The sequence below is a fragment of the Chlorocebus sabaeus genome, chromosome 6, assembly GCF_047675955.1.
Source record: "Chlorocebus sabaeus isolate Y175 chromosome 6, mChlSab1.0.hap1, whole genome shotgun sequence".
In the NCBI taxonomy this organism is placed as follows: Eukaryota; Metazoa; Chordata; class Mammalia; order Primates; family Cercopithecidae; genus Chlorocebus; species Chlorocebus sabaeus.
This window is the reverse complement of record NC_132909.1, coordinates 23,243,872-23,264,218: the sequence shown is the minus strand read 5'-3', so window position 1 is coordinate 23,264,218 and position 20,347 is coordinate 23,243,872. Positions and strand designations below refer to the sequence as shown.

The 20,347-nt window shown below is 53.6% G+C and overlaps 2 protein-coding genes across 4 annotated transcripts; both read left to right on the top strand.

Moving 5' to 3' along the window:
* The first annotated feature begins 3,031 nt into the window (after window positions 1-3,031).
* RBM42 (RNA binding motif protein 42) lies at window positions 3,032-11,705 on the top strand. 3 transcript variants are annotated; one of them, XM_007996385.3, is made up of 10 exons: window positions 3,032-3,277; window positions 3,516-3,669; window positions 5,105-5,189; window positions 5,296-5,370; window positions 6,824-6,889; window positions 6,965-7,140; window positions 7,575-7,907; window positions 8,143-8,260; window positions 11,179-11,373; window positions 11,462-11,705. In XM_007996385.3, exons 1-10 carry the CDS (start codon window positions 3,150-3,152, stop codon window positions 11,572-11,574), a joined length of 1,443 nt encoding a protein of 480 aa, XP_007994576.3. In that variant the 5' UTR covers window positions 3,032-3,149; the 3' UTR covers window positions 11,575-11,705. The 3 variants fall into 3 exon arrangements, with proteins under 3 accessions (XP_007994576.3, XP_007994578.3, XP_007994577.3); XM_007996386.3 differs by having other exon boundaries at window positions 3,040-3,277; window positions 6,986-7,140; XM_007996387.3 differs by lacking the exon at window positions 6,824-6,889 and having other exon boundaries at window positions 6,986-7,140.
* A 4,456-nt stretch (window positions 11,706-16,161) lies between these two features.
* Window positions 16,162-19,677, top strand: ETV2 (ETS variant transcription factor 2). The gene is made up of 6 exons (XM_073017270.1): window positions 16,162-16,931; window positions 17,208-17,486; window positions 17,755-17,835; window positions 18,065-18,541; window positions 19,043-19,155; window positions 19,462-19,677. Exons 2-6 carry the CDS (start codon window positions 17,231-17,233, stop codon window positions 19,660-19,662), a joined length of 1,128 nt encoding a protein of 375 aa, XP_072873371.1. The 5' UTR covers window positions 16,162-16,931; window positions 17,208-17,230; the 3' UTR covers window positions 19,663-19,677.
* The last annotated feature ends 670 nt before the right edge of the window (window positions 19,678-20,347 follow it).

Below are 20,347 nucleotides of genomic sequence, written 5' to 3'. Positions count from 1 at the left end.
AGATGGTAGTTTTACTGGTGTTGCAGTAAGTTTTCAAATTTGGAAGTTTGGCAGCTTTATGATCTTAAACCTTGCGGTCCATCTCTCACACAACTCCTCTCTTGGCCTCCGGAGCCCCTTCACTCTCCCAGCTTTCCTCCTGCCCCTGGTTGCTATTTCCCAGCCTTTCCCGTTGGCTTTCCCATGCACAGTCCTTAGTGTATCTGCTCCTCCTCTCTCCCCTCATCACAGTTTCCAGCCCCCACCTTCAACTGAACTCAACAAAATTTTCAACTTCATACGGTAGTCACATTGTTAGTAATAACACTGGCATTTTTATTTTGATAAAATAGACCGTTTAAATTTTGAGATTCTACCTTATATTTTTTGAAATTATATACTAAAGCAAATAAGTAGTGATATAATGTCATTGGGGACCGAGATTTTTAGTGTGAATGAAAAAAGATAATAAATATAAACTCAAAGAAGTAAACACCTGTAGTCTTTCATATGAACTGGAAATAATCAGAATAAAGTCATGATTTTTCTTTCTAAAAAATATATATTTCCCTGGTTAAGTCCCCTGAAAAGGTCTAAATATAATGACACCCCAGTAACTGAGCAGTACTAGTGTACAGACTGTGGTCTCTTAAGTGCCATTTCTGACTAAGAACTAGGGACTCTTGTGAAAACAGCTGATTCTAGGTCTGGGGCAAGAAATGTGCAAAATGTGTACAGGATATTTTGTGCCAGGAAGCAAAGAAGTCCTCCAAGACTACTGTGGCCAAGTCAAAGGAACTCAGGAGCCAGTCTGAAGGGCTCTCACTGGCCAAAGGTGGGACATGTTGAGCAGTAAAAAGAACCACAGTGGTTTGAAGCACATAAAATATGCCTGAATGTGTAAGTTCATGTTGATACTCATATACCTCATTGAAATCACCTTTGAAGAATACTAGGCACCCATTCATTATTTTGAAAAATTTTACATATAAAATAAAAGAAGCATGTTCTCTATTTTTCTTATATGTACAAGTAACCAAATTTTTTGTTTGTTTGTTTGTTTGTTTGAGACAGGGTCTTGTGCTGTCGCCCAGGCTGGAGGGCAGTGGTGAGATTTTGGCTCACTGCAACCTCTGCCTCCTGGGTTCAAGTGATTCCCCTGCTTCAGCCTCCCGAATAGCTGGGATTACAGGAGCGTGCCACCATGCCCAGCTAATTTTTGTATTTTTATTAGAGACCGGGTTTCGCCATGTTGGCCAATCTGGTCTCGAACTCCTGACCTCAGATAATCTGCCCGCCTCAGCCTCCCAGAGTGCTGGGATTATAGGTGTGAGCCACTGTGCCCGGCCTAAGTAACCAAATTTCTGATGAAGAGGTTATTTATGGAAGAATCACAACTAATAACTTCAGAGAAAATACTAGAATTCAAATACCACTATTTGCCATGAATTAATTAAGTGATGGATACAAGTAATGATGATGAAGGGCTACTAAAACTATTAGGGGAAAGGTTGATTGGGCTGTCTCAAAAAATAATAACAAAAATAAAAGGCCAGGCATGGTGGCTCACGCCTGTAATCCCAGCACTTTGGGAAGCTGAGGTGGACAGATCACTTGAGGTCAGGAATTCGAGACCACCCTGGTCAACATGGTGAAACCCCATCTCCTCTAAAAATACAAAAATGAGCCAGGCATGGAGGCACAAGCCTGTAATCCCAGCTACTCCGGAAGCCGGGGCAGAATAGATTGAACCCGGGAGGTGGAGGTTGCAGTGAGCTGAGATGGCACCTGCACTGCAGCCTGGGTGACAGTGAGACTGTCTCAAAACAAATACATAAATTAAAATTAAAATACAAAATAAGAGTGTCAGACCTCTGAGCCCAAGCTAAGCCATCATATCCCCTGTGACCTGCAGGTATACATCCAGATGGCTTGAAGCAACTGAAGATCCACAAAAGAAGTGAAAATAGCCTTAACTGATGACATTCCACCATTGTGATTTGTTCCTACCCCACCCTAACTGAAACGATATATTCTCCACCCACCTTTAAGAAGGTACTTTGTAATATTCTCCCCTGCCCTTAAGAAGGTACTTTGTAACATTCTCCCCTGTCCTTAAGGTACTTTGTAACATTCTCCCCGCTCTTGAGAATGTACTTTGTACGCCTATCCCAAACCTGTAAGAACTAATGATAATCCCACCACTCTTTGCTGACTCCTTTTTCGGACTCAGTCCGCCTGCACCCAGGTGAAATAAACAGCCTTGTTGCCCACACAAAGTCTGCCCAATTGGTGCTCTCTTCACACGGACGCGCCTGACAAAGAGAAGTATAGATCAAGTGAAATCCAGACGAGTTGAATATTGGTAGCGTTTGAGAGGTACTTAAGAGTTCGTTATACTATTCCCCCTAATGTGCATGTTTGAAAATACTCAGAATAAAACACTTGTGAGGGCTACGGGGATAAAAAGAAAAAAAAAAAAAAAAGGGTCAGCTGTGGCCCAAGAAAGGACAGGGACCAAGCCCAAGGACGTTCTCCTCTGAGTTGCACTAGTCTCTGGGCCTTGACTCCCACGCTGAACAGCCTCCTCAAAAGTCTTCAGCTGTCGTCCAGGAAGCCCGGGTCAGGCGCTTCCTCCTGGGCGTCTCTGGTCTTCGTGGGAACCACAGGTCGGGTGTCAACCTACTCCAGGATAGGGGACCCCAGGCCTCCCAGCCTTGCCCAATCCTGGGGTTGACGCAGACTTTAGAGTCTTTTTAAACTTCCGGCGCACGCTCCGCGGTGGCACAGGACGGTCCTCCGAAGTTTCCTGCGTTCTCAAAGGTCCAGATTCCACATTGGGGATGGGCCCAACTGACTTTGCTTCGCTCTCATTAGCCCGTGGTCCCCCAGGAAGGCGGGGCCGCCTCTCTTCGCTGTGCTCTCATAGGCCCAGGTTCTTGCGCTCGTGTGTCCTTCTCTCACTCTGATTGGCCTGTAGTCCCCTGAGGGTGTGGCAAAATCTCATTGGCTCTCGCGCCCGAACGTATGACGTCATGCACCACCGCCCGTCGCTTTCGCTGGACGTCATCCTCGGGAGCCCACCCAGACGAAGGCTGAGAGTAGACAGCAGAACCAGCGGCGGCAGCTAAGCTGAGACAGTAGTAGCGGCGACAACGACGGCGGCAGCGATGGCTGGGGCGGGGCCAGCCCCGGGACTCCCGGGTGCAGGAGGACCCGTGGTCCCGGGTCCTGGCGCTGGCATCCCGGGCAAGAGCGGCGAGGAACGCTTGAAGGAAATGGAGGCGGAGATGGCCCTGTAAGGCCCGCGACAGGGAGTAATAAAAGTCGTCCCAGAGCCACAGCCACCGAATCCCGGAGCCTCCAGGCCTCGATAGGCCAGAGATACGGCTCTAACATGGGGAAGTGGGACCTTCGGGATTGTGGGGGCGGGGATAGGGGAGAGGTTGGCAGGGGTGAGGGTCCCCTCGCGATATACCCAGAGTTACAAAATTGGTACAAGGTCCTGAGCGCTGGTGTCTGTTCTTCTCCTCCAGGTTTGAGCAGGAAGTTCTGGGGGCTCCAGTACCCGGAATCCCAACTGCTGTGCCTGCGGTGCCCACGGTCCCCACGGTCCCCACGGTAGAAGCGATGCAGGTCCCAGCGGCTCCTGTGATCCGTCCAATTATCGCGACCAACACATACCAGCAGGTACGACTGAGCTAAGGCATATAAGTTAGGGAACACAATGCCTCGAACACGGTAGGTGTTTGTGTACAGAGAGCTGTTGACGTTTTAGCTTGTTGACTAATTAGCATGACAAATATTTTATGTGCCAGGCACTGAGAACACAGTAATGACTGAGGGAGACATTTCTGCCCTTTGGGAGCTTATATTCTAGAGCATGTTGTCCAGTAGAGCTTTCTGCAATGAGAATGTTCTGATATATTTTAAATTCATATTTAATAGTTCGTTATTCTCAGTCACATTTCAAGTGCTCAGTAGCCAGCTATATATGACTAGTAGAGAGAGAAATTATTGAGAATAGGCTAGGCGCTGGGTGCAGTGGCTCACACCTGTAATCCCAGCACTTTGGGAGGCTGAGACAGGCAGATCACAAGGTCAGGAGATCGAGTCCATCTTGGCCAACATGGTGAAACCCCGTCTCTACTAAAAATACAAAAATTAGCTGGGTGTGGTGGCACGTGCCTATAGTCCCAGCTACTTGGGAGGCTGAGGCAGGAGAATCACTTGAACCTGGGAAGCGGAGGTTGCAGTGAGCCAAGATCGCACCACTGCACTTGAGACTGGTGACAGAGCGAGACTCTGTCTCAAAAAAAAAAAAAGCCCTGAACCTGTTGTGTTCGAGGAACAGCAAGGAGACCAGTGACAGTGGAGTGAGCAAAGAGGAAAGTGGGAGGAAATAAGGATAGAGAGGTGAGGCCAAATCTTGGAGAGCCTTACAGCCATTTTAAGAACCCTGGCAGCCAGGCATGGTTGCTCCTGCCTGTAATCCCAGCACTGTGGGAGGCCAAGGCAGGTGGATCACGAGGTCAGGAGTTCAAGACTAGCCTGGCCAACATGGTGAAACCCCATCTCTACTAAAAATACAAAAATTAGCCGGGCGTGTTGGCGGACTCCTGTAATCCCAGCTACTCAGGAGGCTGAGGCAGGAAAATCACTTGAACCCAGGAGGCGGAGGTTGCAGTAAGCCAAGCTTGCACCACTGCACTCCAGCCTGGGCGACAGAGCGAGACTCCGTCTCAAAAAAAAAAGGAATAGACTGTAAAGGACAAGGGCAGAAGCCAGGAGATGGAGGAAGGGGCTAGTACAGTAATCTAGACAGGAGCTAATGGTGGCTTGGATGGAGGTTGTGCATGTTAGATGGGGAGGAGGTTGGACACAGTTGCAGTCGGTGCTAAGTGCTGTGGGGAAGATGAAATAAGGTGGTGAGAGAAGCTGCTGCTCAGAGAGCCCTAGTGTGATCCCAAAAGCCTCCCCGAGAAGTGGCATTGTAGCTGAGACCTGAGATAGCCAGTCACATACAGAGCATAAAACATGAAGCTCTTGGTCTCTTGGGGTGAGCTAGCCTCAGCAGATGGGGAAGGCTGAGTCAGGCCCCTCACCCTGACCTCTTCCCCGACAGGTCCAGCAGACTCTGGAGGCCCGGGCAGCTGCTGCAGCCACAGTAGTTCCTCCCATGGTGGGTGGCCCTCCTTTTGTAGGCCCCGGTAAGTAAAGAGTGGCAAGGTGAGGGGGTTGGGCAATCAGGCAGGGTGGTAAAAAGGTGTGCCCAGGACTCTCCTCCCACCATCCTTGCCTCTTCCCTCCCAACAGTTGGCTTTGGCCCTGGTGATCGGAGTCACCTGGACAGTCCAGAGGCTCGAGAAGCCATGTTCCTGCGGCGGGCAGGTGAGTCTGGGGCCAGGGACCCCCACATTTAATCAGGCACTCTTGTTTACATGACTTCAGCCTCTTGCCTGAATCCTTGCTCTACATCACCCTTTGCATTTCATCCCAACTTGATGTTGTCATCCTAAAGCACAAACCTGATCATGTCCTTCCTGATGATGTCAAGTCAATTTTGTTTTAACCTGATCACTGCAAACCAACCCTCCTGCTGTCAGTCCTAATTCCAAATTGCCACAGCACTTAACACCTCAATAAGCTGTATGATTTCTTATTGACTACGGCTATCATCTTTTGCATCCTCTGAAATACAAGCTCCGTGAGGGGCAGAAGTCTCAGTACCTGCCACATAGGAAGCATTATGTTCTGTCTGTTGATGGGATGAACAGACTGTTGAGACAAGCACCAGGCTCTTCCCCTGGCAGTCACAACCCTACATGACCTTGCTTCTTGCAGGGAGAGATCCCCAGCAGCCCGAACATTTCTGGGATGTGCTAGCAGTGCTTTTGTTAAGGTCCCTTCTCTCCCTGCTCACTGTCACCCAGCTGTAATCTTCCAGGACATTACTTCCTTATATGTATGAAAAGGATGCGTGTTCTTATTTGGATGTAAAATTCTGGTATAATCTTTGTTAAACCAAACATGCTACTTATGTTACCTAAACCCTGTTAAACTTTTTAATCTGATGATCTCTGAGAAGTTGAAATGTCTCTTAGTTTTTAGTATGGTTTTGATCAAAATGCAAATTTGACCTACTCCCCCTGCCCAGCTTCCAACCCGCTGTGGCTCCCCACTGCCCTCAGGAGGACACCCATGGTTCAGCCAAGAATGCTGTGCTTTCAAAACAAAACAGCTCTACTTGGGTGTCTGCTGGCCGCTCAGCCCTTCTCATGACACTCTCTAAGCCCTGCTTCTTCTATTACAGTTACACTAAACTGAAAAGGGAAAGGTTTTGCTTATAAGTGTTCTCCCTGCCAATAATATTCGCAGTCACCCTTTGCCTAACACTTCATTGTCCCTCGGGTCTCAGCTCACAGGTCCCTTTCTCCAGGAAGCCTTCCCTAGGCCTGGCTGGGTCAGAGGGCTCCCCTCTCTTAGCACTGATCCCGCTGCCTGAGCTTCCCCACTTCCAGCCCTGGTCCCCATTGTCTCTCCTCTAGTGATGTCTCCATTCGCTCCTCTGGACCAGGAGCTCCCTGAGAACCCTGGGTCTGTGGGTGTGTCCCCAGCATTGCCTGCCACAGGGCTGAGCCGGAGGAGCTCCTCAGTGGTAAATTTTCATGCAGTGAACCAGGGGAGAGGCCCTCAGGACTCCCCAGGAGGGCTCCCCAGACTCTTCTCCAGGATTTCTTGTATGCTGAGAGTGCGCACACACATACACGCACACATGCACACATACCTTGCCCCAAGTGCCCCTGTCCCCCATGACACACACCCCCATCTCTCTCTCCCACAGCTGTGGCCCCCCAGAGGGCCCCTATCCTGCGTCCAGCCTTCGTCCCCCACGTGCTACAGAGAGCAGGTGAGGGGCCAGGGTCATCATCCCTGCCACATAACTCCCCCCAGGCCCTGGAACTCCCCACTAACACCCTGACAGATTCTGCTCTCTCCTCTGCAGCAGCCGGCCCCCGCCCTATGGCCCTACGGCCCCCTCACCAGGCCCTCGTGGGCCCCCCTCTGCCTGGGCCCCCTGGACCACCCATGATGCTGCCACCAATGGCTCGGGCTCCAGGTCCCCCGCTGGGCTCCATGGCTGCGCTGAGGCCCCCTCTGGTGAGTGTGGACAGGGAACTAGTGGTCAGACGTGCGGTGGACGGGGAGACCATCCATCCTGGCCCAATGGGCTATGTCTGAGTTGGCCTCTCCCCTGACTTTCTGTTTCTCTACCTTCTCACTCTGCCTTTATCTCTGTCTCTTTCTGCATCTGTCTTTCTGTGGCAAAATCTGTTCTCTCCTTTTGTGAAGCAATTACAGAGAGAAACATGCTATTGGAATATTACTCTTTTGATTGTTCCTGATGTTCTTGTCTGTGGCTGTCTCTCTCTGCCTGTTTCTCCTTCTCTGTGTTTGTCTGGCTAGAGACTCTGCCTGGGTGTCTCTTGGCTGCTCTCTGGCCTCCAGGCCCTTGCTTTGTTGGATGGAATGGGGATGAGAGTAAGGTCAGAGCCTGTGAGCCAGCCCCCCTCATGCTCTCCTCTTACCCACAGGAAGAACCAGCAGCACCCCGAGAGCTGGGCCTAGGCCTGGGGTTGGGCCTGAAAGAGAAGGAAGAGGCAGTGGTGGCGGCAGCGGCTGGGCTGGAGGAGGCTAGTGCGGCTGTGGCCGTGGGGGCAGGAGCTGCCCCAGCTGGCCCTGCAGTCATTGGGCCCAGCCTGCCTCTGGCCCTGGCCATGCCCTTGCCTGAGCCTGAGCCCCTGCCCCTCCCGCTGGAGGTCGTCCGCGGCCTTCTGCCCCCACTGCGCATTCCTGAACTCCTGTCCCTGCGTCCTCGGCCCCGGCCCCCTCGGCCAGAGCCACCCCCTGGCCTCATGGCTCTTGAGGTAAGCAGGGAGTCTAGTGGTGAGGGACAGAGGGGACAAGGGGCAGACAGGGGCCCAGGAACTTCCACACAGACGGACCGGGCAGCAGGAGGACCTGGGGGAGGGAGGTGGACACATGTGCCCCACATCCAGAAGCACATCCAGCCCTTACTGTGGTGGCAAGAGGGCCAGGGACCAATGGACAGTGGGAGACCCCAATACCAAGCCTTTTGCACCCCTCCCCTTTCCTCTGCAGGTCCCAGAGCCCCTGGGTGAAGACAAGAAGAAGGGGAAGCCAGAGAAATTGAAACGCTGCATTCGCACAGCAGCAGGGAGCAGCTGGGAGGACCCCAGCCTGCTGGAGTGGGATGCAGGTAAGCTGCTGAAGCTCGAGGTCAGGCATGGCTCGGCCAAGGTCAGACCAGGCTGCTGTCCTTGGGATGCAGACTGGGAGGGTGAACCTGGTAACTGCACCTCTCTCAGTAGGGTGGGCGCTGTTGTTAGCCCACCTTGGGGAGGGGAGGCTGTGGCTCAGGGGCTGGTTCCTCACCCAGCCATGGGCCAGAGCTCAGTGGAGGTGACAGGGACATGGGGCTTTGCAGCCCATTTTACTCATGAGGTGCCTGGCTTCAGAGAGCATTCTTTTTCTTCCCAACTCTTAGGGAAAAAAAATTTATTTATTTATTTTTATGAGATGGAGTCTCACTCAGTTGCCCAGACTGGAGTACAGTAGCACAATCTCGGCTCACTGCAGCCTCCGCCCCCCAGGTTCAAGTGATTGTCCTGCCTCAGGCTCCCAAAGTGCTGGGATTACAGGCGTGAGCTGCTGCGCCTGGCCGGGAAAAATTTTAAACAAAGAATGGCACAGTAAACAGCCGTCTACCCACCACCTAGATTCTGCAATTAACATTTTGCTGTGTTCACTTTTTTCCTCTTTGTGTACGTATATGGTTTCTTTGTTTTTAGCTCAGTCATTTGAAGCAAGTTATAAGTGAAGTAATCACTTCTAAATATCTCAGTATTTATCTCCTAAGAAAAGAGAGATTTTGGCCAGGCACGGTGGCTCACACCTGTAATCCCAGCACTTTGGGAGGCGGAGGCAGGCGGCTCACTTGAGGTCAGGAGTTCAAGACCAGCCTGGCCAACTTGGTGGAACCCCGTCTCTACTGCAAATACAAAAAAATTAGCCAGGCATGGTGGGAGGCACCTATAATCCCAGCTACTTGGTTGGCTGAGACAGGAGTATCGCCTGAACCCGGGAGGTGGAGGTTGCAGTGAGCCGAGATCAGGCCACTGCACTCCAGCCTGGCAATAGAACGAGACTCCATCTCAAAACAAAAAAAAAAAAAAAAAAGAAATGAGATACTTTTTGCATATCATAAGACCATTATCAACTCTAAGAAAATAATTCTTCAGTATCTTATTTTTAGTTTATATTCATATTTCCCTAGGTGTCCCAAAACTCTGTTAGAACTATTAATATTTTTGCCCTGAATCAACATGCATGCAGTTTTATGTCCCTCAATTATATCTTTTTGGTTTTGTTTTTTTTTTTTTTTTTTTCCTGAGACGGAGTCTTACTCCATCACCCAGGCTGGAGTGCAGTGGCTCTATCTCAGCTCACTGCAGCCTCCACCTGCCGGGTTGAAATAATCGTCCTGCTCCAGCCTCCCAAGTAGCTGGGACTACGGGCGCGCGCCACCATGCTTGGCTAAGTTTTTATATTTTTAGTAGAGACGGGGTTTCACCATGCTGGCCAGGCTGGTCTTGAACTCCTGACCTCGTGATCCGCCTGCCTCCGCCTCCCAAAGTGCTGGGATTACAGGCATGAGCAACCGTGCCTGGCCAAAATATCTCTTTTCTTAGGAGATAAATATTGAGAGATTTAGAAGTGATCACTTAAAACTTGCTTCAAATGACTGAGCTAAAAACAAACAAACCATATACACACCTGGCCCTGATTATATTTTAATAAGAACGGTCTCTTTCCTACTTCGTTGTTTTGTATATATTTTTTGAAGTGTCCAGGGCAGTTGTCATGTACAAGGTCCCACCTTCTGAGTTTGGCCAGTTGTTTGCTTCTGGCATCGCTTAACTTCTGCTTAGAGTGTCCCAAATCACAGACACCATGGAGCAGCCGCAGCAATGGCCGAGGAAGGAGATAGACCCCTCCTGCCTCAGTGTTTGACTTCCGTCCCCTCTCCTGGGACCGTCCACCTGGCCCAGAGAAGACCCTAGCTCTGTGACCTTGGGCAAGTCACTTAGCCTGTTTTTTTGGTTTTTCTTCTTTTTTTTTTTTTTTCTTTTTTTTGAGACAGAGTCTCGCACTGTCACCCAGGTTAGAGTGCAGTGGTGTAATCTTGGTTCACTGCAACCTCCACCTCCTGGGTTCAAGCAGTTCTCCCACCTCAGCCTTCCGAGTAGCCGGAATCACAGGCACCCATCACCACACCCAGCTAATTTTTGTATTTTTTGGTAGAGATGGGATTTCACCATGTTGGTCAGGCTGGTCTTGAACTCTTGAGCTCAAGTGGTCCACCTCCCTCGGCCTCCCAAAGTGCTGGGATCACAGGCGTGAGCCACTGCATTTGGCTCACTTAGCCTTTTAAGCCTCATCTGCCTCCTCCCCTCCCTTGTGGAGACAGGGATTCTTTGGGACAGAGCATGTTCAGTGGAAGCACAGGCCCCACTCAGAGGCAGCGTGAGAATGTCAGCTGGGTGCAGCCGTGGCAGAGCAGCAGGCAGCATGTCCAGGTCTCAAGGGGGAGTTAGGGCAGGCTTTGCAGGGGAAGCAGGGCTGAGGAAAGATGAAGCCCATGTTCCTGAGGTGCCATGATGGGCAGCCAGTGGGTGACGGGCCCAGGGGACCAAGGGATGCCGGGGCTCAGAGGAAAGGCCAGGGCTGGGGCAGAGTTAGGGGTGTTACTACGGGAATGAGTGAGGTGGCCCTGGGGTGGGGAGGGCAGTGCAGTTCAAGGTTAAAAGTAAGAACTCAAGCCAGATGCCTGAGCTCTTGTCCCAACTCCGCCACTTCCTGCTTGTGTCACTTGGAGCAGTGACTTGACCTCTCTGTGCCTCAGTGTAAAAGCATGGTTGGGAGTGCCAGAAATGGAAAACACCCCTCCAGGTGCCCAGCCGAGCTCCTGGCGCAGGGTCAGTAGGTGTTGACCATTATTACTAAGAGGTCCCTAGGCAGGGACTGGATACCTCCGAAAAGGTGGGGTCATTGAGACAAGGTAGACACCGGGCAAGGCCTCTGCATCCTCTGACGTCATCTCTCCCCCATACCCAGATGACTTCCGGATCTTCTGTGGGGATCTGGGCAATGAGGTGAACGATGACATCTTGGCACGCGCCTTCAGCCGCTTCCCATCCTTCCTTAAGGCCAAGGTGATCCGTGACAAGCGCACAGGCAAGACCAAGGGCTACGGCTTCGTCAGCTTCAAGGACCCCAGCGACTACGTGCGCGCCATGCGTGAGATGAATGGTGGGTGTGGCCTCCCCTGGGGACTGTGGGCACGGCACGCACTGACCTAAGCCTGACCAAGGCTGCCTTGAACCCTCTGTCTCCACAGGGAAGTATGTGGGCTCGCGCCCCATCAAGCTTCGTAAGAGTATGTGGAAGGACCGGAATCTGGACGTGGTCCGCAAGAAGCAGAAGGAAAAGAAGAAGCTGGGCCTCAGATAGGGTCTGTGGCCAGGCACCCGCTCCCACCTGGCCGGGCGCTGGCTCCTCCCTCAGTTCTCTTTGGAAAACCCCCAGCTGTCCACCCATCCCCTGCCCCAAAACCAGTTTCAATAAATTTATGTTCATTTCCACCCCTGGCTGGGCATGGAAGCACGCTGTGGGGAGCAGGGCTTGGCTTCCCCACACGTGGAAATGGCGGGGAGCCTTGAGAGTTTACCCAGACAAACACCCAGGCAGGGGCTTCTGAGCCCTTCCTGTGCACCCATTCCCTCTTCAAACCTCTTCCACACATGCCGAGTGCCGCCTATTCCAGAGGAGAAAGGGGGCGCCGGTGGCAAGGGTTGAGCCAAGCTGAGGCCCACACCTGTGTCCTGGCTACCTCCTGTGTTCTCAGCACTAAGGTAGGAGATCTTCTAGGCCCTTCCCTTCTGGAGCTCACAGCCTTCTAGGCCCTCTATCCAGCAGACTCACCAAGGGTCTGAACAGTGCTTGGGGACACAGTGGTGACTAAAAGTCCTGGGCCTTGCACCCTTAGAGCTCAAGGTCCAGTGGCAGAAAATAGGCTCAATGCCCTGACAGTAAGAGCCCAGAGTGGTCAGGGCAGGATGGGGGTACCCAGGGCACTGACCTGTGGGTGAGGGGGCCCTTCCTGAAGGAACTGTCCACCCCCAAGTCTCCTTGGGCTTTCCAGCTTCTCCAGTCTGCCACGCCCAGCCAGCTCGCCGTGCTCTAAGTCTCGGTGGGCACCTCTGCATCTCTGTCTCTGTGGGTACCCCTCCATTTCTTGTCTCTAAGCCTCTATATCCCTTTTGGTCTCTGTTCTTTCCTTTGAAGCTGGGAAATGAAAAAGGAGGAGAGACCCACAGATGGAGAGAGAGTACAGAGACTCGGGGTCTGTCCCCCTTTTTTCCCAGCTCCAAGCTGGCCTCTGCCTGTCTGAAGAGGTGTCTGTGCAGGGACTTGAATGCCAGGCTGAGAGCTTAAGCTTTATGTAGAAGGCAGCAGCAAACCCCAAAAATCTGAGAAAATTCAAGCAGCAGCAAGGTCCTAGGCAGCACAGATGTGTACTGGGCGCGGTGGCGCAGGCCTGTAATCCCAGCACTTTGGGAGGCCAAGGCACGCAGATCACTTGAGGTCACGAGTTCAAGACCAGCCTGGCCAACATAGTGAAACCCCATCCGTACTGAAAAATACAAAAATTAGTTGGGTATGGTGGTGGGCACATGTAGTCCCAGCTACTTGGGAGGGCTGAAGCAGGAGAATCGCCTGAACCCCGTAAAAGGTTGCAGTGAGCCCAGATCGTGCCACTGCACTCCAGCCTTGGTGACAGAGTGAGACTGTCTCCAAAAAAAAAAAAAAAAAGCCCTGCGACCACCACTGTGGCTGGAAGTCTGGAAGGAGGCTGGGGCCAGAGGAGGGAGATGGCAGGGTCTGAGTATGGGGAGGAGAGGGGGTCTCCCAGGGACACAGCCATCAGAACTCTCCATTAGGAGGGAGCAGGTTGGGCAGGACTTTGTGGGGCATAAGTCGGGGGATGGACAATACCAAGGCCTCTCAGGGATGGAGGTCCCCCAGGAGAGGTGTCGAATTTCTCCTGTTCCTGTCTTCCCTGCCTTACTGCCCCCTCTCTGACGTCACATTTTCCAGTCCGGTCAAACGCTGAGCGCCTCCCTCCCTGGCAGGAAGTACCCTTTAGCCCCCTGCCACCTGGGCCAGACCACCCAGCCCCAGGATCCTCAAAGCCCCTTCCCCCCATCACTAGTCTTTCCTACCCCTGACCCCCCTTGTGATCACTGCAAGTATAGGGGCATGGGAGGAGATGGGAAGAGAGGATGGCTCCAGAAAGGACGCTTCCAAATGCATGTGATTCTCACTTCCGAGTGGGAGCAGAACAGTAGGTACAGGTGGACATGCAGAGTGGGGCAACAGGCACTGCAGACTCCAAAAGGCAGGAGCGTGGGGGAAACTGAACGGTTACCAGTTGGGTACGTTGCTCACTATTCGGGTGCACTAAAGGCCCAGGCCTCACCGTGACATGTATCCAGTAAGGAATCTGCACTTGTACCCCCGAAATGTTTTATCTTTTTTTCTTTTTAATGTACATGAGTCTTCCTGAGAACAGGGAGAGACACACACAGAATGCGGCAGGCGGAGGTAGAGATGGCGCTGCGAGCAGGAGGCTCAGGCAGAGATGAGAACCATCAGAGACTGTGCAGTGGGAAGGGAGACGGGGAGAAAACCAAGAGACAGATGGAGACAGACAAGGAGATGAGATAGGAACACTCAAAGACAGATGGGGAGGGACAGAGATGTCAGAAGAGACTGAGTGACAAAGCCTCACTGGAGTCAGGCCCATGGCAACAGAGACCCAGCTTTAGAGATGCCAACCTGAAGAAAGAGGGCAGGGAGACATGGAAAGACAGTCAGACAAGAGGCCAGCTTCAAGGACAGGAAGCCAGGACTCCCTTCAGGCCCCTGCACTGGATGGATAGAGGGACCAGTGATGCTCCAGGGCTCTGTGGCTCACCCCACACTGATTCCATCCCAGTCCCACTCCCACCCAATGGGACCCCATGGAGCCCAGTTTACTTTCTGTAAAATGGAAGGAGGAGCAGTGCCCCCTGATCTCCAGAACAGCAAGTAGTTAATGATCAACAGGCTGCGTGGGGATTGAAAGATGCCTATATGCAAAAGTTATTTTTAATGGTAAATATTACGTACTTATTAAAATACAGCAGGACGGGCTGGGCACAGTGGCTCATGCTTCTGATTCCAGCACTAAGGCTAAGGCAGGTGGATAGCTTGAGGCCAGGAGTTTGAGACCAGCCTGGCCAACATGGCAAAACCCCATCTCTACTAAAAATGCAAAAATTAGGCTAGGCATGGTGGCTCACGTCTGTAATCCCAGCACTTGGAGAGGCCGAGGCAAGTGGATCACTTGAGGTCAGGAGTTCCAGACCAGCCTGGCCAACATGGTGAAACCCTGTCTCTACTAAAAATGCAAAAACTAGCCAGGCGTGGTGGTGGGCACCTGTAATCCCAGCTACTCGGGAGGCTGAAGCAGAAGAATCACCTGAACCTGGGAGGCAGAGGTTGCAGATCGAGACTCCCTGTCAAAAAAAAAAAAAAAAAAAGAATTAGCCGGGCATGGTGGTGTGCACATGTAATTCCAGCTACTTGGGAGACTGAGGCAGGAAAATCACTTGAGCCTGAGAGGCAGAGGTTGCAGAGAGCTGAGATCGTGCCACTGCACTCCAGCCTGGGTGACAGAGAGACTCTATCTCTTAAAAAAAAAAAAAAAAGGCTGGGCGCAGTGGCAAGCCTGTAATCCCAGCACTTTGGGAGGCCAAGATGGGCGGATCACGAGGTCAGGAGATCAAGACCATCCTGGCTAACATGGTGAAACCCCGTCTCTACTAAAAATACAAAAAAATTAGCCAGGCGTGGTGGCGGGCGCCTGTAGTCCCAGCTACTTAGGAGGCTGAGGCAGGAGAATGCCCACCCGGGAGGCGGAGCTTGTAGTGAGCTGCGATCGCGCCACTGCACTCCAGCCTGGGCGACAGAGCAAGACTGTCTCAAAAACTAAAAACAAAAACAAACAAAAAACTATAGCACGATGGGCACAGTCTGAAGCCAAGTTACCTGGGTTAAGGGTTGCAGACTTAGCGAATAAAAATATAGGACACTTGCGAGGCACGGTGGCTCACGCCTGTAATCCCAGCACTCTGGAAGGCCGAGGCGGACCTATCACCTGAGGTCAGGAGTTTGAGAACAACCTGGCCAACATGGTGAAACCTCGTCTCTACTAAAAATACAAAAAAATTAGCTGGGCGTGGTGGCACTTGCCTGTAATCCCAGCTACTTGGAAGGCTGAGGCAATAGAATTGCTTGAACCTGGGAGGTGGAGGTTGCAGTGAGCTGAGATCGTACCACTGCACTCCAGCCTGGGTTACAGAGCAAGACTCCGTCTGGAAAAATATTATATATATACAGGACACCCAGTTATTGAATTTAAATGAACTATTTTATAGTTTAGGCATGTCCTAAATATTTCATGTATGTATGTATATGTTACATGTATAGCTGGGGTTTTTTTTGTTTTTTGCTGAATTATTTAAGCAAGTTACAGACTTTTTTTTTTTTGAGGTGAAGTTTCATTCTTGTTCCCCAGGCTGGAGTACAATGGCGCGATCTCCGCTCACTGCAGTCTCCACCTGCCGGGTTCTAATAATTCTCCTGCCTCAGCCTCCCAAGTAGCTAGGATTACAAGCACCCGCCACCACGCCCAGATAATTTTTTGTATTTTCAGTAGAGATGGGGTTTCACCATATTGGACAGGCTGATCTCGAACTCCTGACCTCAGATGATCCACCTGCCTCAGCCTCCCAAAGTGCTGGGATTACAGGTGTGAGTCACCGCACCCAACCACAAGTTACAGACATTATAACATTTCATCTCTGAGTTCATTTCCTAAATGATATTTCATCCTGAATACCATTATCAAACCTAAGAAAATAATTCTATGATATTTCATATTCAGTTCATACTCCAATTTCCCCAATTGTCCTAAACTATTACAGCACGGAAGGCATGGGGTCTGGAGAAGGGCAGTGGGAGGATGCCTGCCTTAATTTCCCCCTTCATCAAATGAGAGTATGTATTGTACTTGCCTCATAGAAGGATGCAATGAAGGCACATGGCACAGTTGGTTTCACACAATGAGCCCTCATTTAATGTTGGCTATTATTGCTACTATTGTTATTGTTGAAATTGTTTTTGTCAATATTGTTATGATTGGCACTCCTGGGAAGCAGCCCCCAGGGGCCCGGTGGGGGATTGGGTCGGCCTTCACTCCTGCTCCACCCCCTGAAGTTACTCTGCCGATTGTGACGTCAGCTGACGCTGGGGGCGGGTGGGGGAATCTGGCCGGAAATCCCTCTTCCTGTTGCAGATAAGCCCAGCTCAGCCCAGCTGACCCCAGACCCTCTTCCCTCACTCCCCCCATGTCGCAGGATCAAGACCCTGAGGCAGAGAGCCTGTTCACCAAGCCCCCCGCCCCGCCCCCATCACCCCGTAAACTTCTCCAGCCTCCGCCCGCCCTCACCCAGCCCGCTGTTCCCCAAGCCCCGCTCCAAGCCCACGCCACCCCTGCAGCAGGGCAGCCCCAGAGGCCAGCACCCATCCCCGAGGCGGGGGTCGCGGCTCGGCCCCGCCCCTGCCCCTGCAACTTGAGCCTGGCTGCGACCCCTGCTCTGACGTCTCGGAAAATTCCCCCTTGCCCGGGCCCTTGGGGGAGGGGGTGCATGGTATGAAATGGGGCTGAGACCCCCGGCTGGGGGCAGAGGAACACGCCAGAGGTGAGCCATGAACTGAGGACTAAATGCCTGGGTGTCTGGGTTAGGAAGGACCTGGGGACTAGACTCCCAAGAGGCCAGGGGCCTGGACTCCTGGGTCTGAGAGAGGAAGACAGCTGGGGTCCTTCACTCCCGGGACCAAGATTCTAGGCTCCTGGGGAAGGAGGGAGCGGAGGCCTGGACTCCTGGCTGTGAGGGAAGCCAGGGCTGGGGCCCAGACTCCAGGGCCTCCAAGTGTCACCAGCTCACCCATTGCCATCTGGACTTTTCCCGACCCAGAACACTCAGAAGGCATCGCATCCATGGACCTGTGGAACTGGGATGAGGCATCCCCACAGGAAGTGCCTCCAGGGAACAAGCTGGCAGGGCTGGGTAGGCTGCCAGGGCTGGGTAGGCTGCCGGGGCTGCCACAACGTGTGTGGGGAGGGTGTCCAGGTGGGGCCTGTGCTAACCCTAAACCCTTATCGCCTGCAGAAGGAGCCGAATTAGGCTTCTATGTCCCTGATGTGGCACTCCAAGGGGACACGCCGACAGCGACAGCAGAGACATGCTGGAAAGGTGGCTGCGGGCTGGGACCTCTGAGTGCTGGAAAAGAAGCGGGGAGGGGTGGAATCCTAGGGAAAAGGGAGGAGGGGGGCGTGCCTAGGCTCCTGGGACTGGGTGGGGAGGGGCCGCGTGCTTGACTCCCTGAGGGTGAAGGAAAAGGGGGCGTGGGGTGCTGAAATAGGGGCTGGGGGGTCATAACTCCCAGTCCCTGACAAGTAAAGACCAGAGAGTGGGTAGTTGAGGGTTCACTGTCATTGCTCACACTCCTCCATAAACTCAGGTACAAGCTCATCCCTGACAAGCTTCCCACAGCTGGACTGTGGCTCCGCGTTACTGCACCCAGAAGTTCCATGGGGGGCGGGTGAGTGTGGGGAGAGGCGGTGGGAGGAGGGGACTGGGGTCCCGAGGCACCAGGGCTGGAGGTGTAGACTCCCTGATCTTTGAGGACTGAGAACACCTGCGCTCTCAAGGTGGCATGGCCTGGATCAGGGACAGCCCGGCCCCAAGTGCCAGGACTGAGAGCTTAGACCCCTAGAGATTTTGAGGGTGCACCTGGGCTCCCCTCACTCAGGGTCCGTTACTCCTCACAGAGCCCGACTCTCAGGCTCTTCCGTGGTCAGGGGACTGGACAGACGTGGCGTGCCCACCCTGGGACTCTTGGAGTGGCGCCTCGCAGACGCTGGGCCCCGCCCCTCCCGGCCCAGGCCCCGCCCCTGCTGCCGGCTCCGAAGGCGCCGCGGGCCAGAACTGCATCCCCGCGGAGGGAGGGGCCACCTCGTGGTCGTGTGCCCAGGCGGCCGGGAGCAACACCACCTGGAACTGTTCTGTGGGCCCCAACATCACCTACTGGGGCAGTGGCCTGGGCGGGGAGCCGCGCACGGACTGTACCATTTCGTGGGGCGGGCCCGCGGGCCCGGACTGTACCACCTCCTGGAACCCGGGGCTGCGTGCGGATGGCACCACCTCTTTGAAAGGGTACCAGAGCTCAGCTCTCACCGTTTTCTCCGAACCGAGCCCGCAGTCGGACCGTGCCAGTTTGGCTCGATGCCCCAAAAGTAACCACAGAGGTGAGAAGACCACAAAGACTGCAGGGAGGGCGAAGCTGGAGTCTTGAGCTGGGACCCAGGCACCTAAGGGGGCGGGGCCCGAGAGACTGACAGCGAGGGGGCGGGGTTTAGGGACCATGGACTCGAGGGAGGAGGGGCCGGTGGCCCGCACTCCTCTCCTCCAGAGGGCTAAGGCACTGGTAGTCTTATAGGGACCAAGGGGGTGAGGAGGACCCAGGCTGCTGGATTATATAAAACGAAAGCGATGAAGGCCCAGACTCCTGGGTCTCCGAGATGGGGAGGCCAAACTCCTAAATCTCTGAGACTGGGGCCCTGGACGCTTGAGTCTCCAAGACTGACTGTTGGGTCCCCTATATAGAGGGATTTGAACTCGTGGATCTCAGAGAAGGGGAGGATCCGGACTCCTGGGTCCCGAGTTGGGAGGACCCGGACCTCTAGATCATTGAAGTGGTGTGATCTAGGGCCAGGAAGACTGAGTGTGCCCCTCCCTTCATCCCGCAGGTCCCATTCAGCTGTGGCAGTTCCTCCTGGAGCTGCTGCACGACGGGGCGCGTAGCAGCTGCATCCGTTGGACTGGCAACAGCCGCGAGTTCCAGCTGTGCGACCCCAAAGAGGTGGGGCAGCTCCCCCGCCCAGCCAAATCCTGCTCCGTTTTCTCTGGTTCAATTTAGCCCCGCCCAAGGGCTAGGTTCAATCGCCTAGGCCTTGGCCCCGCCCCTCCCCGGCCCACTCGGGGCCCCGCCCAACCCTTCTCAAACCCAATCTCCCGCCTGGACTTCTGCCTCAACCAACCCAGTCTCCACCCGGCTCCGCGGGGCCTGGCCCAGGTCTGCACCGCACACCGCCCCCAGGCCCGGCCCGCCCAACTATTGCCAAGCCCCGCCCCTTCCCACTCCGACCGAGCCCGGCCTCTGTCCTAGGTGGCTCGGCTGTGGGGCGAGCGCAAGAGAAAGCCGGGCATGAATTACGAGAAGCTGAGCCGAGGCCTGCGCTACTACTATCGCCGCGACATCGTGCGCAAGAGCGGGGGGCGCAAGTACACGTACCGTTTCGGGGGCCGCGTGCCCAGCCTAGCCTATCCGAACTGTGCGGGGGGCGGAAGGGGAGCAGAGACACAATAAAAATTACCGGTCAGACCTCTTGGCGCGTGCTCCTCTGCTGCATTCTTCCCGCTGATACTGACTACACGCGCTAGGGAGCCTAAGTGTGCAGCTCCACATGTTGGAATTTGGCCTCCCCACCTCGAAGACCCCAGGCGTCTGGGCCTTCATCTCTTTCCTCTCACATAATCCAGGAGCCTGGATCTTTGCTCCCTAAGACTGTAGTGCCTTAGTCGTCTCCTCCCCGAAGACCCTGGAGTGCGGGCCACCAGCCCCAAGTCTCTTAAGCGCCTAGGTCCCTAAGCCCCGCCCCTCGCTGTCAGTTTCCCGGGTCCCGCCCCCTTAAGCCCCGCCTCTCGACTCAGTTTTCATTCCCTCCGCAGTCTTCGCGGACCACCCACCTCCGTGGTTAGTTTTGGGATAACGAATCACCTACCTCCAGTGCTGGGCAATGACCAAAGGAGACCTAGACCCTTAGGGAGCCTGCCATGTGCCTGCCCTGTGATGAGAGAGGCAAAAAAACTAAACCCAAAGCCCATAGGGCCTACTGTGTGCCTGCCCTGTGTCGGGACTTGTAAAGGAATCAGACCCAATCATGAGAGTATATCTGCTGTGTCCCCTTAAAGAGAAGACTCAGACTCCGAAAATGGCTTACTGTGCTGTGTGTCCTCCCCGTGCAAGGGATCGTCAAGGAATTAAAACTAGT

What these genes read in the sequence shown, in the direction of transcription:
- RBM42 (XM_007996385.3), top strand. Translation starts at nt 3,150, where the DNA reads ATGGCTGGGGCGGGGCCAGCCCCGGGACTCCCGGGTGCAGGAGGACCC. An exon ending in CCACGTGCTACAGAGAGCAG is followed by an intron (nt 6,890 to 6,964) that starts GTGAGGGGCCAG and finishes ACACCCTGACAG; the next exon opens with ATTCTGCTCTCTCCTCTGCA. An exon ending in CTGGCCTCATGGCTCTTGAG is followed by an intron (nt 7,908 to 8,142) that starts GTAAGCAGGGAG and finishes TTTCCTCTGCAG; the next exon opens with GTCCCAGAGCCCCTGGGTGA.
- ETV2 (XM_073017270.1), top strand. Translation starts at nt 17,231, where the DNA reads ATGGACCTGTGGAACTGGGATGAGGCATCCCCACAGGAAGTGCCTCCA. An exon ending in AGCAGAGACATGCTGGAAAG is followed by an intron (nt 17,487 to 17,754) that starts GTGGCTGCGGGC and finishes CCATAAACTCAG; the next exon opens with GTACAAGCTCATCCCTGACA. An exon ending in AGAAGTTCCATGGGGGGCGG is followed by an intron (nt 17,836 to 18,064) that starts GTGAGTGTGGGG and finishes TACTCCTCACAG; the next exon opens with AGCCCGACTCTCAGGCTCTT.